The sequence below is a fragment of the Conger conger genome, chromosome 18 (assembly GCF_963514075.1).
Source record: "Conger conger chromosome 18, fConCon1.1, whole genome shotgun sequence".
In the NCBI taxonomy this organism is placed as follows: domain Eukaryota; kingdom Metazoa; phylum Chordata; class Actinopteri; order Anguilliformes; family Congridae; genus Conger; species Conger conger.
In genome coordinates, this window is record NC_083777.1 from 31,289,598 (window position 1) to 31,306,200 (window position 16,603).

Genomic DNA, 16,603 nt, shown 5'->3' on the forward strand with positions numbered 1-16,603 from the left:
TGATGTAGGAATGACAGCAGTCTAAAATTGTGTCGCTATCCAAATACTTATATATATTTGTGAATTCCAGCTCTTAAAAAAATTAGCCCAGTCATTTTCACGATCTGTATTTTATTGACAATTCCCAAGCTTGCAAATGATAACTGAAGACTGCCCTTTGTATCCTTGTACAAAACGTGATTTGGAGGAACTTTTCAAGTTCAAACAAGCAGCGTTTTGTTTGGTGTGAACGACTAATTGGCGAATTCTGCTTCAGGGTAATTGGTGGAAACAGAACACCTGCATTAGAACTGGCCCCTCAGGACTTGCATGTTCTAGCATAAGTGCATGATGAGCTTTGATTGGCCAAAGGGCCTATTCTTATCATCATGTTGCCTTGGTAATAAGAGGTGCAGAACCTCCCTCCCAGCGGCACGGCATGTTAAGTAAGCAGAATACTCAGTAATAATTAGAGATTTTATTGAAATCAGCAGTGCGTGCTACTTAAACACAGACATAATCATCTGAGGGAAAGCCAATTGAAGGGGATAAATAAAAAATCCAGGCGTTGCATCCATGATAGTTTGTGGACATCTACCCTACCCCCATAGGAAGTCCACGCAAAGCAAGTACACATACAACTGTGTTAATAGGGAGCAGTTAATATGTACACGTATACATGTTAGTGTGATTTTATTTATTTATTTTTAACAAGAACTTGAGCTTCCCCCACCCCCCCACTTGTAGTTTTGGCAAACAAAGTTTGGGCTCCCACACTGGGGTGGAGGAAGAATAGGGTGGCCTGTAGCGTAGTGGTTAAGGTAAATGACTGGGACAGGCAAGGTCGGGGGTTCAAAACCCTGGTGTAGCCACAATGAGAACCACACAGCTGTTGGGCCCTTGAGCAAGGCCCTTAACCCTGCATTGCTCCAGGGGAGGACTGTCTCCTGCTTAGTCTAATCAACTGTATGTCGCTCTGGATAAGAGTGTCTGCCAAATGCCAATAATGTAATGTAGAATACAGCAATAAGGCCTGTCAATCACAGACACGGCCAGCCAATCATAGTTTGCTCTTCGGGGGTTCCGGGGGCGGGGCCTGCAGTCGCCACGCCCTCCTCACTCGCGCGTCCGCGGTGTCGAGCTGCTGAAACACGCCGGGGTCTCCCGTCCGGCCGAACCGCCGCAGCAGGGGCTGCAGCACGCTGCCCGGAAGGCTGAAGTTCAGGTGTGGGTACGTTACCCCGGCAACCACGTCCCGCGTATTGCTGGAAACCAGACCTGCACAGCCAGACGGTCAACAGCTTACAGTGAAGTACAACATTACATTATTTTAGGTGTCACAGGATGTCTTACCCAGCAGCTCTCCAGTCTCTGCTCGCACCACAGCGCCCCCGCTGGCCCCTGCCTGCACTGCACAGGTAGTCTGCAGCATCACCGGCTGGGAGTGGATGCTGACCGCTCTGGAGAGGATTCCGGAAGTCACCGTGGGCCCACAGCTCCGGCCGAACGCTCCGTAGCCGATGACGTACACATCTTCGCCTGCGCGCACGCGGTAAGGACATAACGGACACAGGAAAAGCCAAACGCAGCAAGTAGCGAATTAAAATCTTAACTCTTATCTTTTTCATTACGATTATATTTTATTTGTTTCAAATGTTCACACTCTGTCACTTGTGTTTACATAAATCTTCATTTATATCGCACTTGTTACATTATAACTATTTCACGGTTTTCGTTGAATCTTCCTTTCGCTTTAGTGTAATCCCAGGGAGCCACTGGCATGCTACAGTGAGGACTTACGCTCCAAATGTAAATATGACTTTAATAAATGTAAGTGCACATAAGTCTTTTCGATTGAACCCACAGTACATGCATCAAAACGGCAGCAAATCTGAAAGATGCCATTCCACAGTTGTGTGTACACACAAGCCCACCTGGCGTGAACGTGGAGGAGAAAGATGGGGGGACGACGTCAGGGAGCTGTTGTTTCAGGAGCACCACTGCCACGTCATATGGTGACGTCACGTCGGTGGAATACAGCACTTCGCCTTTCAAGGCTAGAAACCTGAGGACATCCAATGAAATCACACTATAAAATAAACATCACGAGATGATGTCATGGAATGAAAGCTGTCACCATGAAATGGAAAAAGAGCTACATTTGAATGACTACATTATACTAACATCTCATCACAATTAATGTGGGGTTGTTTTTGTGTGTGTGTGTGTGTGTGTGTGAAACCGCAGTTCTGAGTACTTGACAACTTACCGAGACTTAGTCTTGAACCTCACCGTCAGTCTGGATTCCCCATGCAAAACGTGCCGGCAAGTTAACAGCAGCTGCGGGCTCATCAATATCCCTGAGCCCCAGAAGCACCCAGCTTCTACTAGGGCCACGGATGGGTGATGCGTCACGCCTTGGCCTGTATTTGCCGCACAATCGATCGTGTGTACTACTGGTAACTGAGCACAGATCTCGTTCAGTGGGTCCTGGAGAGTCACAGACTTCAGTATGTTCCTCAGTATCAACTGCAGGGAGCACACTAGGGTCAGTCCAATCCATTCGTTGGATTTCCAACACAAGGGAGACACGATTAGACCAACGAGGTAGGCGAGGTCTCCGCGTTTAAGAAAGAGACCTCCACCCTCGGTTCCAGGTAAACAGCGGGCGTCAGTAAGGATGAGCGCGTTGTCTTCTCCGGCTAGATTGCTGATGATACCTTTGCTGAGGGTGCTCATGAAGAGGTCCGGACAGAACGTGCCGAAGGGGGAGCCGCAGGCGAAAACCACACGCCCCTTTTCCAGACTTTCACTATGACCCCACGGCACAGACCGTCCTTGATCGGATTTAGCCAAACCTGGAACACCAAGTACGGCGAACCAGCTTAAAAACCGCATACTATTCAATTCATCGTCCTCCTCGCCACTGTAAAAGCTCCACTTATCGACATCCTTGAATACGTTCCCAAATGTTGACTGAAACTCCCGACAGTTGACCAGCATGATTAGATGTGACTTGAAATGCATCACATTACGCGTGGCTTCAAATGGAACTGGATCCACATTACTACAGTGACTTATTGCGAGACATTGTGGCACTGAACACTGTACGGAAATGTTAAGCTGGTCACTAATGCTATGTGGTAACAAGAACTGGTGCTCCGGTGAAACGGCTTCCTTGTCAATAAGAAAGTGAGTAAAGAGATGCCCACTACATAGCACGATTCCAGCATGGTCGTTCACAATAACCCCACTGGAACTTGATCGCTTTGTTGCTGCAAACCCAGTCGTTTCCCCGGACCTGGGAGGTTTAATTCCACACGCGTGTTCTTTGGAGTCCTCAAAAACTGTAACAACACAACACGCTTCCTCGGCAGATTTCATTTCAGACTTGAGGCAAAGTTACGATTGGTACCGAGCAGCTGGCTCAACAACCAACTGTTAAACATCTGCACATTGATAGCTAGCTCGTTAGCAAACAAATTTCGGAAACATAATAATGGGCACCTTTCATATTCTGTCTCTAATTTAGTCGCTGCCAGTGGACGCTAACTTTACAGTACAAAATACAAAGTCCAAGCTGTTGCAGTAGGCACTTGCAGCTGTTAGCTATAAAAACATGTAAACATAAGCAATCGATTAACTAAACCAAATCTCAAGAGATAGGGAAAACATAATCAGGCTTTAAAATACATCTGCTCTGAAATAAAACGGCAAATCATGAATCAACTTTACTATCACAACTGGCTAAACTCCGGCAGCACATAATTTCGTTTCTGAGTGCTTCCTCTACGAATACGTCACGCCTTCTCATTGGTTCAGCCGTGGAGGGTGGAGGTTGACAAAGCAATGTACCTCTACGATTGGCTGCTGAAATTGTACTTGGCGGAAACACGTCGGTACAAGGCATAGAGTGTATAAGAACTGGAGAGGCGGGAAAGAGTTGCAGAAAGCATCCTCTGAATTTCCCCATTGGGTATAATGGAAAAATCCCTGCCTTTTTCTACCGAACTAAGGGTCAAGTAAAATCACGTCTCGACTCTTATTCTTATATGGTTTATAAATATGACTGTAACCCCGTTTAGTTTGGTCCTCTCCTGGAACGATGTGACAATCGAGGCCCTCCCTCTCAGACGCTATCGACTCCAAATACCCAATACATAATACCCACCAAGCGAAAGAGTGCATTTAAAAAATGGAAAGCTCTTCAAGGTCAGAAATGAACAGTGCAGGAGTGGCAGTGTATTTGAATACTGGGTTTGCGCTCGAGGTCCTGTACTTCACACTCCTGAACAGTAGGTGGCAGGCGTCTGTTTAGTTTGTGAACGACGGCCATTATGCCCAAGGAAGAAAATGAGAAGTTCAGGGGTGAAAGAATGATGACGCAATTTTCCCGCCATTGTATTCGGTCTGTGTGGTTCAGATTTCCCGAGTGAAACCTACAACGAACCAGAGCGCAACGTTAACTTTGTTTTTCTTTAAGTTCGGCCATCTCTATTGAATACGTTGAGCGATCAGGTATTGTTGGAGTAAAGGCACAAATAATGTCTTCTCTTCAAGAATGGATAACTAACCCGATGGGCGTTGTGGAAGATATATTTTGTAAGTTAAAAAGCCTCTTCTTGTTCCATAGTTAAATGGCCAACGAGAGCATAGCAAGCAACCGAGCTAGCTAAGTAGCTTGGAATTAATTTTAAGTTATTCGGATAAAACCCGCGTTAACTAATTTGCACGGATGAACCACGTGTTGACAATGAAGCAAAACTGATTCTAGAGCTTCGAATACCAGCTTGGTATGTTAACGTTGGCTAGATGGCGAACGTCGTCAGCATCATCCACGCTGTCAGTCAGCTTGTTGAACGTTAGGCGTTTTTTAGGCGTGCTTGTTGTCTGCCAACTTATTTCGCGAGCTACCTAGTCGGTTATTTTGCAGAACTGTTCCGTGGAAATTAGTCTTCTGATAACTGCAGAAATAATTACTGTTTATCAGCTCTTGCATGTTTGAAAACGGGGGAACGGTCATCTCATTGAGGGCAGCGGAAAGAGTAACGTTACGCTGATCATTCATTCAAGAGCACTTGAACTCAAACGTGTATTCCTGAGACGATTTGCATTGTTTGAGTTTTTAAACACATCTGCAAATGTATAAGGCGGGAGAGTGAGTGAGACAAAAAATAGACGTTCAATTGCAACCAATTTCATAGCTAGGCAGCCAAGTTGAAATGACAGTTCCAGAAATTAAATGTGCGAGCAGCACGCTGTGGTGTAAAGTTATTGTAGCTGTCGATGCAATATCGCCGCTATGTGGTGCAAAATGGCAGTACAACCGAACACCATAACTAACCTTGTTTGGATTACAGGTTGTTTGGAACTCACGTTAAGTGTAGTGGACTCAATTTTTAAATGGCCATAAATCTTTAAAATAGAAGTAGTTTAATGCAGTGGGGTATTTCACGCCGTGATTTGTCGCGTATTAGCAGTTTGTGTAGATGGATGGATGGTGAATGATGTGAATGCGATAAGATTTCATAAGCAGCGGATTGCATTATTCCCTTTCCCTGGTCTGAAGTGGATCATGTCACACAGACGGTCTTTAAACCTCCTAATTTTGACCAAATTGTACCTCTTTGCAGGATGGTGCGTAAGCCTGGTTTAGCCATTAAACCGTGCCCATTTTACCCTTTTGTAATCTCTGCGTTTGTTCTTTCTCTTTAAGCGAAGCGTTTCGCTTTGTAAGCATTAGTTCCTGGTTCTTTTATTAAATTTGTGCCGTAATAAGGGGCTTGAGTTGATCATTAATGAGAATATATGGCTCACATCGGTTGATGCCTGATTGAAAAAAGCAGTTTAAACTGGCTGTTCTTTCTGATCTCGTGGTGCCTGGATGCAGATGTGATTTTGCTTGGCAAACTGGGAAGCATGACAGTTAATTCAAATAATTGATTGTGTGTGGTTTCATATATTGCCATCTAATGCCAGCTGTCTTTCCTGCAATTAGCCAATTAAACTCCACCTTGAAACCATGTCTTCAGTCTTGTGCAGTACACAGTGTCAACCTTTCAGCAGCTGTGATTGGGGGGGAAATAATGTTTTGGTATCAGAAATGAAAATGATTTTAAGGCTACATTGTAAAACACCCGTGCGCTTTAGAGGGCTGAGTGGACCGAGCCGGCTTCATCTGGGCTCCTTACAAAAATAATGACCAATAATTAAATCAGATCAGAAATACAACTGCAATGTGAGAATACTGAGGCCCAAAGCAGGATTGTCACACAAAGACAAGAACGCCCTTCTGTAAAAGCTCAGAACACCATGTGGATCTGAAACCTGCCAAATGGTGTGCTCATTGAATGATTGTTGTAGCTGGATACGGTGTGGGGTTTTGGCAGCTGGTGAATGGTGGGGTTATTGAATGATTGTGGTTTTGACAGCTGGTGAATGGTGGGGTTATTGAATGATTGTTGTAGCTGTATACAGTGGGGTTTTGACAGCTGGTGAATGGTGGGGTTATTGAATGAGTTCTGGTTTGTTTTGCAGCCCAGAGCAGTGGCAGTCCTGGCTGGGAGGGAAAGGTGCTGGAGTATTTCACAGAGAAGCTGAAAGAGAGCAATGCTGGGAACTGGGTAAGAGCTCACTCACTCTCTCACTCTCTCTCTCACTTTCTCTCTCTCACACTCTCTCTCTGTCTCTCTCTCTCAGTCTCTCTCTCTCACTCTCTCTCAGTCTCTCACACTCACTCACACACTCTCACTCACGCACTCTCACTCACACATACACACGGTTGATTTTGGGTCCCTCCGTTGGTTGTGACGTGGCTGATTTTGGGTGTTTTGTAGGTTCCCTCTCTGAATGACGTCCCCTTGCACTACCTGACGCCCAACAGCCTGGTGAGGTTCCGCTGTCTGGTGCAGGACATGTTCGATCCCGAGTTCTACATGGGCACCTACGAGCACCTCGACCCCGCGTCCAAAACAAAAGTCAGCGCCCCTCTGGATTCATTCATTTTATGTACTTATGGTTTCAAATGCTGAAAAGTCCTTAAGATCAGTAAATAACAGGCCTGTTATTGTGTGTCCTGCTGCTGCAGGTGCTGAAGTCTGGGAAGTACAAGGACATTACAGAGTGTGGGGTAAGAGCCTGTCACCTCTGCCCAATGCAGCTCCGTGTTTCTGATCTCAGTCCATACTCCTGTGCTGTACATTTCCCTTTCACACTGCTGCTATCCTGGTTGAATTGAATCAAAACAACCAAATAAATTGTAGTAGCATTGCAAGGACTCATGGGAAGGTACCAGCCTTATTGTGTTCCCCTCCCCCTCTTGGGCAGGTGGAGGTGGGGAACTCGGCCATGTTGGAGAGACAGACCTTCTACTGCGTGCCTGTCCCCGGAGAAACCCCCTGGGTGAAGGAGATATCCTTTTCCAGTGCAGCGTGTGGCACGCACCATGAACACGGCGCTAATGATTTCTCTCTCTCTCTCTCTCTCTCTCTCTCTCTCTCACTCACACACTCACACACTCACACACACACACACACTCACTCTCTCTCTCACACACACACACACACACACACACACACACACACACACACACACACACACACTCACACTCACACTCACACACACACACACACACTCACACTCCACGGGCGTGTTTGTGTGTTCCGGTGCGCATCGTTGTTTTCGTTAACCTTTGAACACGGCTATGCCAGCTGCAGCCACGCGTGTGTCATGCCTTCCACGTCCTACACGCCAAACCGCCACAAACGCAGCCATGAGGACGACCAGGGCATGGAGAGCCAGCCCTGCAAGCAGAAAGAGCGGGAGCCAGGTACTGCAGGAGCCTGTGTCTGTGTTCATCCACGTCTGTGTTCATCCGCGTCTGTGTCTGTGTTCATCCGCGTCTGTGTTCATCCACGTCTGTGTTCATCCACGTCTGTGTTCATCCGTGTCTGTGTTCATCCGCGTCTGTGTCTGTGTTCATCCGCGTCTGTGTCTGTGTTCATCCACGTCTGTGTCTGTGTTCATCCACGTCTGTGTCTGTGTTCATCCACGTCTGTGTTCATCCACGTCTGTGTCTGTTGTTCACCCACGTCTGTGTCTGTAATGTAATCTGAGATTAGGGTGTATCTGTAATCTGAGATTAGGGTGTATCTGTAATCTGAGATTAGGGTGTGTCTGTAATCTGAGATTAGGGTGTATCTGTGTAATCTGAGATTAGGGTGTATCTGTGTAATCTGAGATTAGGGTGTATCTGTAATCTGAGATTAGGGTGTGTCAGCATCGCTCTTGGCTGTTGGCAGGCTCTGTGGGCGGGGCGAGCAGCGGAGACTCCAAGCGGATGGAGATGGACACGGACACGCCCTCTGGGCGGGGCCAGCGGTGTCCCTCCCCCTTAGACCTCAACTTCCCCCTCCCAGAGGAGGCGGGCCCAGCCTGCTTAGTCAAGGTCCGCCCCCTCATTAATATTAATATTAATAATGCGTTATGAGCATAGTTCACACTGTTCGTGATATTAAAATGCCGTTATGTATGTGATTCATAGGCTTATGATAGTAATGAAGCGTTATGAGCATGGGTTATAGGCTGTGTTTATGATAGTAATGAAGCGTTATGAGCATGGGTTATAGGCTGTGTTTCTGATGGTAATGAAGCGTTATGAGCATGGGTTATAGGCTGTGTTTATGATAGTAATGAAGCGTTATGAGCATGGGTTATAGGCTGTGTTTATGATGGTAATGAAGCGTTATGAGCATGGGTTATAGGCTGTGTTTATGATAGTAATGAAGCATTATGAGCATGGGTTATAGGTTGTGTTTATGATAGTAATGAAGCGTTATGAGCATGGGTTATAGGTTGTGTTTATGATAGTAATGAAGCGTTATGAGCATGGGTTATAGGCTGTGTTTATGATGGTAATGAAGCGTTATGAGCATGGGTTATAGGCTGTGTTTATGATAGTAATGAAGCGTTATGAGCATGGGTTATAGACTGTGTTTGTGATGGTAATGAAGCGTTATGAGCATGGGTTATAGGCTGTGTTTATGATAGTAATGAAGCGTTATGAGCATGGGTTATAGGCTGTGTTTCTGATGGTAATGAAGCGTTATGAGCATGGGTTATAGGCTGTGTTTATGATAGTAATGAAGCGTTATGAGCATGGGTTATAGGCTGTGTTTATGATGGTAATGAAGCGTTATGAGCATGGGTTATAGGCTGTGTTTATGATAGTAATGAAGCGTTATGAGCATGGGTTATAGGCTGTGTTTATGATAGTAATGAAGCGTTATGAGCATGGGTTATAGGCTGTGTTTATGATAGTAATGAAGCGTTATGAGCATGGGTTATAGGCTGTGTTTATGATAGTAATGAAGCGTTATGAGCATGGGTTATAGGCTGTGTTTATGATAGTAATGAAGCGTTATGAGCACGGGTTATAGGCTGTCTGTGCTGGTGCAGTAACCCTCTCTGTGGCAGGTGTATGAAGACTGGGACAGGTTTAAAGTGAACGACATGTTGGAGATTTACGGCGTTCTGTCTGTGGACCCCCTGCTGAGTGTCAACGAGGAGAAGTGAGCGCTTTTCACAAATACGCTTTTTATACCGTGTGTGTGTGTGTTTATGGTCCCAGGGTTGATGATGATGATTGATGATGTGTGTGTTCAGGCAACTGTGCCCACTGCGTTTGGTTTGTTGGTTGGTGTGAGTGTGTGTTTACGGACACAGGGCTGATGATGGTGATTATCATGATGATGATGATGATGATGGTGATGGTGGTGGTGGTGGTGGTGGTGGTGATGATGATGATGATGATGATGATGATGGTGTGTGTGTGTGTTTAGGGACACGGGGCTGATGATGATGATGATGATGATGATGATGATGATGATGGTGATGGTGATGGTGGTGGTGGTGATGGTGGTGGTGGTGATGGTGATGGTGGTGATGGTGGTGGTGGTGGTGATGATGATGATGATGATGATGATGATGGTGGTGGTGGTGGTGGTGGTGATGATGATGATGATGATGATGGTGTGTGTGTGTGTTTAGGGACACGGGGCTCATAGTGGATCCCATGGACAGTGGGGAGACGGCAGAGGAGAGGCGTGTCCACAGCCCCCCCGCATCCCTGGTGCCCCGCCTCCATATGATCCAGGCCCGCCCCCTGCAGCACAACAACCCTCTGCTGCCCCCTAGTGTCCACAGCCCAGCCTGCACCTGTAAGAACTGGAGCGCATCTCTCTCCCTCTCTCCTTTCTCTCTCCTTTACTCTCTCTCTCTCTCTCTCTCTCTCTCTCTCTCTCTCTCTCTCTCTCTCTCTCTCTCTCTCTCTCTCTCTCTCTCTCTCCCTCTCTCCTTTACTCTGTCTCTCTCTCTCTCTGTCTCTGTCTCTGTCATGCTGGGTATGGTTCTCATTGGCTGTACTGTGCTGTCAGTCACAGCTGGTTTCCTGGGCGAGCTGGCAGCCGTGAGGGCGGAGCTTCTGGAGTACCTGACGCACGTGTTGCTAGGAGACGACCTGGCAGCGGAGTATCTCATTCTGCACCTCATCTCCAGCGTGTGAGTGTCAGTGGAACCGCCGCCCGTCTGTGCTCTCCCCCCCCCCCCCCAGTGTCTCCCTGCAGTTCTCATCATTTACAAAATGGCCCCCAGGTCCCGGTTCAATTCCTTTTGTCTTTTTCTCTCCAGGCTAAATAACTATGCACAAATTTTGCATAGAAAATTCTTGGCAGTTTGAAGTGAACAAGTGAAATGAATGAGGATATTGTGTATGTTGTATCTGCATTGAAATGTTTCATGGACAGAAGCTTTCTAGCAAACATTTCACTGCATGTTGTTCAAGTGACGATCATGTATGTGACAAATACGGTTGAACTTTGAACTTAATAAATATTCCCCAAAATGCCCTTGATTAGTTAAATGAGCTGTGTGACCGGCGCCCCCTGCTGTCTCTCACAGGTACGCGCGGCGTGACGTCCTCCCCCTGGGGAAGTTCACGCTGAACCTGAGCGGATGTCCGCAGAACGGCCCGTTCACCGAGCTCCTCTACCGCACGGTGCAGCAGCTCGTCACCTCCGTGAGTCCGTCCGCCCGCCCGCTTCAGGAGACTTCCTGTCCGGTTCCTTCACTTCCTGTCTTTCACGCGCTCTGGCATGTAGAGCGCACTAAAGGGCTTCCACTTCTGATGGTCCCTGGCACCGATTTTTCAGCTATTAAATTGGCTTGTAATAAGTGGTGTATGTCGACGTGGTGTGTATATTAGCGTTGTGTGTTGATTAACACAGTGTTAATTGGTGTGGTGTGTTAGTTAGCGCTGTGTGTAAATTAGCGCTGTGTTAATGAGCACGGTGTGTTGATTAGCACAGTGTTAATGAGTGTGGTGTGTTGATTAGCACAGTGTTAATTGGTGTGGTGTGTTCATTAGTGTGTTGTTAATTGGTGTGGTGTGTTGATTAGTGCTGTGTTAATTGGTGTGGTGTGTTCATTAGCGCTGTGTTAATTGGTGTGGTGTGTTCATTAGCGCTGTGTTAATTGGTGTGGTGTGTTCATTAGCGTGGTGTTAATTGGGCTCCTTTTCGGGCAGTCTTTCCGCCTCAGCATGAGCCTGCAGAACATGAACAGCTTGCGCTTTGTGCCGCGGAAAGACTACTCTGCTAACCGCCTGGTGAGCGGGGTCCTCCAGCTATCCCAGAATACCTCCTTGTTCCTGGACGAGACGGCGCTGGAGCAGGGGCAGCTGGATTCAGCAGGTGAGCGTGAGCCTATCCCAGCATGCAATGGGTGACAGGCAGGAATACACCCTGGACAGGTTGCCAATCCATCACAAGGCACACACACACACACACATTTACATTCTGCATATGCTGCTTAAAAATGTTTATCCAGGCTAATTTCCATTTGTGCCCCCTCGTTCTGAATTTGCTTGTTCCCTTTGAGGCTTTTACATTAATTAAAGGGATTAAAGGCTTCTTTTACTAAGCTTGACGAGATTTTGCATCTTAAATCGTTCTTCATAACTTATCTTTTGTAGTAGGAATCATACTTGTCAGGTTAGGTAAACTCCTGCCGTTGCCCTGGACCAAGGCACTGGCCTCAGAACTGGAGTTGGGCCCCGGGCACTAGGATGGGTCACATGCAGAGGACACACTACCCCACGGGGTCAATAAAGTAAATGTATTACTGTAATTTTAGCTGTGCCCCTGCTGTTTCCCCTGGTCTCGGGCGTTAGGGGTGCGGAACATCACGGCTCTGGGGGAGCTCATCTCCTGGCAGAAGGTGGATTACGACTTCAACTTCCACCGCATGGACTTCCCCTGCAACCTCAACGTGCTGGTGGCCTCGGAGGGCAGGTCGCTCCTCCCGGTGAGGACAGAACGCCTTCGCATCGTGGGGCGCGTCCCGACACTCAAAAAACACATCCTCCTCCGTCCTGCACTGGTCTGCTGGGGGACAGGTGCTTACTGAGTGACGGGGGACAGACAGGTGGAGGAAAGGAGGATATGTTTTGTTTAGTTTTTTTGTGGTGGGACGCGCCCAGAGAGATGCACACTAAAGGGACACTGGAAATTGTGTTGATGATTCAGACACAGGTGTGTTTCACCTGTCTGTGCTCACCTGTCCGTCTGACTGCCAGGTGATTGTGTTGCTGATTCAGACGCAGGTGTGTTTGACCTGTCTGTGTTTACCTGTCTGTCTGCAGTCTGACTGCCAGGTGATTGTGTTGATGATTCAGACGCAGGTGTGTTTGACCTGTCTGTGGTTACCTGTCTGTCTCCTGCAGTCTGACTGCCAGGTGATTGTGTTGGTGATTCAGATGCAGGTGTGTTTGACCTGTCTGTGGTTACCTGTCTGTCTGCAGTCTGACTGCCAGGTGCGTCTGCAGCCCAGGCTGACTCCGCCCAGTCTGGAGGGGTACCTGGGCGCGCTGCATGCAGCCGTCAGCCCGTCTGCGCTCAACAAGTTCCGCACCTACGTCAGCCTGCTGCGCACGCTGGACTACAGCATCTCTGACCAGGTCACCAAGGTCAGGACCCTCCCTCATACCGGGCCGAGCCCCGCCCACATACCGGCCTAGCCCCGCCCACACACTGGCCTAGCCCCGCCCCACAGGGACCACTGCTCTGTAGACTCCTCCCACATGCCGACCTAGCCCCGCCCCACAGGGACCACTCCTCCGTAGACTCCTCCCACATGCCGACCTAGCCCCGCCCCACAGGGACCACTCCCTTGTAGACTCCTCCCACATACCGGCCTAGCCCCACCCACACACTGGCCTAGCCCCGCCCCACAGGGGGGGGGGCACTGTTCTGTAGACTCCTCCCACACACTGGCCTAGCCCTGCCCCACAGGGGGGGGGGGGGGGGCACTGTTCTGTAGACTCCTCCCATGTATTAGCTAAGCCCCGCCCCACAAGCAGGTTTCATTATAGACTCCTCCCAAATGTACTGTTAAGCTCCGCCCCACAAAACTGTTTAACGGTAGACCCCTCCCCAGTGCAGACTGTTTCACAGTGTCCAGAAGTGGGCAGATTGAAACTGTTCTTAAGGTTTATGCTTAGACATGCTCGCCAGCCCCAATGCGGAGCTCGACTGGTCTCGTGTAAATCTCGCTGGGTTTCTGCGTCAGCTGCTCGACTTTTAGCACGATGGCTAACGTTGAGCCAGGTCAGCACTGTTTTAGCAATGAGCCAAGCCTCCAAATAATAAAGAGTTTTCCAAACTAGAAAAAATATATATAATTTCTGATTTGATTTTTAGACCTAACCACTACCTACTGGTAGTTCTGCTGGCTAGAACATGGCTGAAGATGAAGATGACCAGTGAATCTGTTGATAAATGTTATATAGGCAGTAATAGATGAGTGATCATGTTTAGAGATGTTATAAAAGATGACCAGCAATAATCTCTGATAGGCAGTAGAAGAGGATTTTGTTGAAATGCGGAAGGACGACCCCCAAAGCATGTCTGCTGAAGATCTCCACAGGTTGCTGGTTGTGGCACGGTAGGTTTATACCGTGTATATGACACTGTACATGATGGTTTCTCTGTAGGACTGATTGTTTGTGTATGACTGTGACTCTGTGACTGGGTTGGTTGTGTATGACTAGCTCTGTATGACTGGTTTCGTTCTGTATGACTGACTCTGTGTGACTGGTTGTTGCTTTGACTGGTACTCTGTATGGCTGGTTTGTTGTGTATGACTGGCTGTTGTTCTGACTGTGACTCTGTATCACTGCTTGTGTATGACTGGTTGTTGCTCTGGGCGGAGCTCTGTATGACTGGTTTGTTGTGTATGACTGGTTTGTTGTGTATGACTGGTTTGTTGTTTTGACTGGTGCTCTGTATGACTGGTTTGTTGTGTATGACTGGTTGTTGTTTTGACTGGTGCACTGTATGACTGGTTTGTTGTGTATGACTGGTTGTTGTTTTGACTGGTGCTCTGTGTAACAGGTTTGTTGTGTATGACTGGTTGTTGTTTTGACTGGTGCTCTGTATAACTGGTTTGTTGTGTATGACTGGTTGTTGCTCTGGGCGGAGCTCTGTGATTGGTTGTTGCTCTGGGCGGAGCTCTGATTGAGCTCTGTGATTGGTTGTTGCTCTGGGTGGAGCTCTGTGATTGGTTGTTGCTCTGGGCGGAGCTCTGTGATTGGTTGTTGCTCTGGGCGGAGCTCTGATTGAGCTCTGTGATTGACCTGACGGCGCTCCCGCAGGTTGCTCTGCCTCAGTGTGGGCCAGGCCACCCTGTCCCTGGAGCAGTGGATGAAGGCCAAGCACCTGGAGGCTCTGCGCACGAGCCGCACGGAGCAGCAGAGACACGTCAACGGCAACGAGCCGTAGGCCCCGGCAACCAGCCGTAGGCCCCGGCAACCAGCCGTAGGCCCCGGCAACCAGCTGGACTGAGACCCAAGGGTTTTCTCATTTTTCTAATGATCTTTCTTTTTTTTTTTTCTGGACTACCTTCTGCAGCTTCCCCTGATTTCTCTGTTTAGTTTGCTCTGATGTACGTGCGTCTTGAAGCTCAAGGGGACGGCTCCTGTAGTGGTGACAGCTGGTGTCAGCTGGTCTGGTCTGGCCTGGGCTATGCTAGCAGAACGGTGATCAGTAAACCATGGCAGTGGATCATGGAGCTGGAGCTGGACGGGCTTTTGTGGATCAGGACTCCTTCATCTTCCCCAAGCCCAGTGGTCCTCACTCCTGGTCCTGGAGAGCCGCAGGGTGTGGCTGGCTTTTGTTATCACCTTAATATCAGCAACCGATTTGGACCCAAGAAACCAGGTGAAGTGAGTTAACCGTAATTAACCGCTTTCATCGATCAATTAAGTGCTGAGTAACAACAAAAGCCAGCACACCCTGCGGCTCTCCAGGACCAGCAGTGACTAGCCACTTCACCTGGTGTCTACAGGTTACCTGTGGATGTCGGGGAGAGATTAGCCTCTTCTCCTGTTGCATTCTGGGAAATGGTGGCAGGCCAGTGAGTGAAAGCCCTGATGTGTGCAACTAGCCAATGGAGCGGCGTATGAGACGGGAGTAACGTACGCACTTAAGCCTTACTGAGCTCTTAGGGCAGAGAGGAGTGTTCAGCCAACGAGTCTCACTGGACCTCCCCCCTCTCTATAGCACTGTGTCCACCTAAAAAGCATTTTTCAAGGGGGAACAAGTTTCCGAACGAACGGCCCAAATGGAACAGAACGACAACGGTATTGTACTTTTACAATAAAATGTGCATTTTGAGGTGTCGGCCGATTGTGGTGGGATGCGTTTGTTCATTAACGGCGCTCAACGCCGCTCAACCCCAGCGTGGGCGTTCAGACGCTACGGATCGCCGCCCGCTGATGGAGAGTGTGTTCAGTGACGTGGCAGAGTCGTCTGTACCTGTCTTTGGATTCCTGGTTCGGCTAGTATCCTTCCTTCCAGCATCTTCCTGCTCCGGACATTTTACTGTTTTTGACGATTCTTCCATGTTAGTTTGTTTCAGTTTTTTTTTTGTGCACAGTTGGCAATTTTTTTTTTTTTCCTAACAGTTGTCAAGTACAGGCAGATTGTGTGTATGTTAATTATACAACACACTGAAAAGGATCTGTAGTCTGATAAAAAGGTCTATGGTAGCCTATGGTTACTGTTATAGGTTAGTAACAGAAATTAATATTGGAGCTACAATGTGAGTAGCTAGGTTACAACGTATGGCTTGAATAAAGTAAGCAACCATCCCAGTAAAGATATGAAATTGATGGGTTTTTTTTACTTGGGACCTGGTAGCAGGTCTGTGAGTGTGTTCTGTGTAGAGCTCTGTGTTCTGCGGCTTTGGAGCCAGGCTTGGAGGGAATATAAAGTGTAACTGGCTATTCACAGTGGGATTAAAGGGGATCATGTGTATGGCTGTGCACTGCCGTTATTAAAATCGTTTTTGCATCCGTGTTTCATGCGCCATTAAAGTGCCTCCACGGGGAAGCCTCCCGGTTCATTCCGTCGGTTTATTTGCACTGTTTCTTTCTGAATTTGTTTTTTTAGCATTTCCATTGAGCATGAATAAATTTTGATATTTTCAGTGCCACTGTTATTTTCCAGATCAGTGAGGTTACCAACGGGATCTGCAGGACTGCTTCGCTAAAGGCTAACGACACCAAATC

General features: G+C 47.9%; 2 protein-coding genes across 3 annotated transcripts; one reads left to right on the forward strand and one right to left on the reverse strand.

Annotated features, from left to right (window-relative positions):
• Window positions 1–665: 665 nt before the first annotated feature.
• On the reverse strand, window positions 666–3,819 carry tysnd1 (trypsin like peroxisomal matrix peptidase 1). Its single transcript, XM_061227986.1, has 4 exons — window positions 2,249–3,819; window positions 1,914–2,044; window positions 1,333–1,518; window positions 666–1,257 (listed from the first exon to the last, which is right to left on the reverse strand). The coding sequence occupies exons 1-4, from the start codon at window positions 3,361–3,363 to the stop codon at window positions 1,040–1,042; spliced, it is 1,650 nt and encodes a 549-aa protein (XP_061083970.1). The 5' UTR covers window positions 3,364–3,819; the 3' UTR covers window positions 666–1,039.
• A 552-nt stretch (window positions 3,820–4,371) lies between these two features.
• Window positions 4,372–16,440, forward strand: mcmbp (minichromosome maintenance complex binding protein). 2 transcript variants are annotated; one of them, XR_009706380.1, is made up of 17 exons: window positions 4,372–4,581; window positions 6,517–6,602; window positions 6,816–6,956; window positions 7,067–7,108; window positions 7,306–7,389; window positions 7,678–7,807; window positions 8,280–8,425; window positions 9,454–9,548; window positions 10,027–10,196; window positions 10,413–10,536; window positions 10,936–11,053; window positions 11,561–11,726; window positions 12,206–12,339; window positions 12,836–13,000; window positions 13,889–13,977; window positions 14,687–15,173; window positions 15,341–16,440. XR_009706380.1 is itself a non-coding variant. In XM_061228021.1 (16 exons), the coding sequence occupies exons 1-16, from the start codon at window positions 4,524–4,526 to the stop codon at window positions 14,811–14,813; spliced, it is 1,875 nt and encodes a 624-aa protein (XP_061084005.1). In that variant the 5' UTR covers window positions 4,372–4,523; the 3' UTR covers window positions 14,814–16,440. The 2 variants fall into 2 exon arrangements, 1 of the variants encoding a protein (XP_061084005.1); XM_061228021.1 differs by having other exon boundaries at window positions 14,687–16,440.
• Window positions 16,441–16,603: the final 163 nt, after the last annotated feature.

What these genes read in the sequence shown, in the direction of transcription:
- tysnd1 (XM_061227986.1), bottom strand. Translation starts at nt 3,363, where the DNA reads ATGAAATCTGCCGAGGAAGCGTGTTGTGTTGTTACAGTTTTTGAGGAC. An exon ending in AGGTTCAAGACTAAGTCTCG is followed by an intron (nt 2,045 to 2,248) that starts GTAAGTTGTCAA and finishes GGATGTCCTCAG; the next exon opens with GTTTCTAGCCTTGAAAGGCG. An exon ending in CTCCTCCACGTTCACGCCAG is followed by an intron (nt 1,519 to 1,913) that starts GTGGGCTTGTGT and finishes GCGTGCGCGCAG; the next exon opens with GCGAAGATGTGTACGTCATC.
- mcmbp (XM_061228021.1), top strand. Translation starts at nt 4,524, where the DNA reads ATGTCTTCTCTTCAAGAATGGATAACTAACCCGATGGGCGTTGTGGAA. An exon ending in CTGAGTGTCAACGAGGAGAA is followed by an intron (nt 9,549 to 10,026) that starts GTGAGCGCTTTT and finishes GTGTGTGTTTAG; the next exon opens with GGACACGGGGCTCATAGTGG. An exon ending in AGGTTGCTGGTTGTGGCACG is followed by an intron (nt 13,978 to 14,686) that starts GTAGGTTTATAC and finishes GCGCTCCCGCAG; the next exon opens with GTTGCTCTGCCTCAGTGTGG.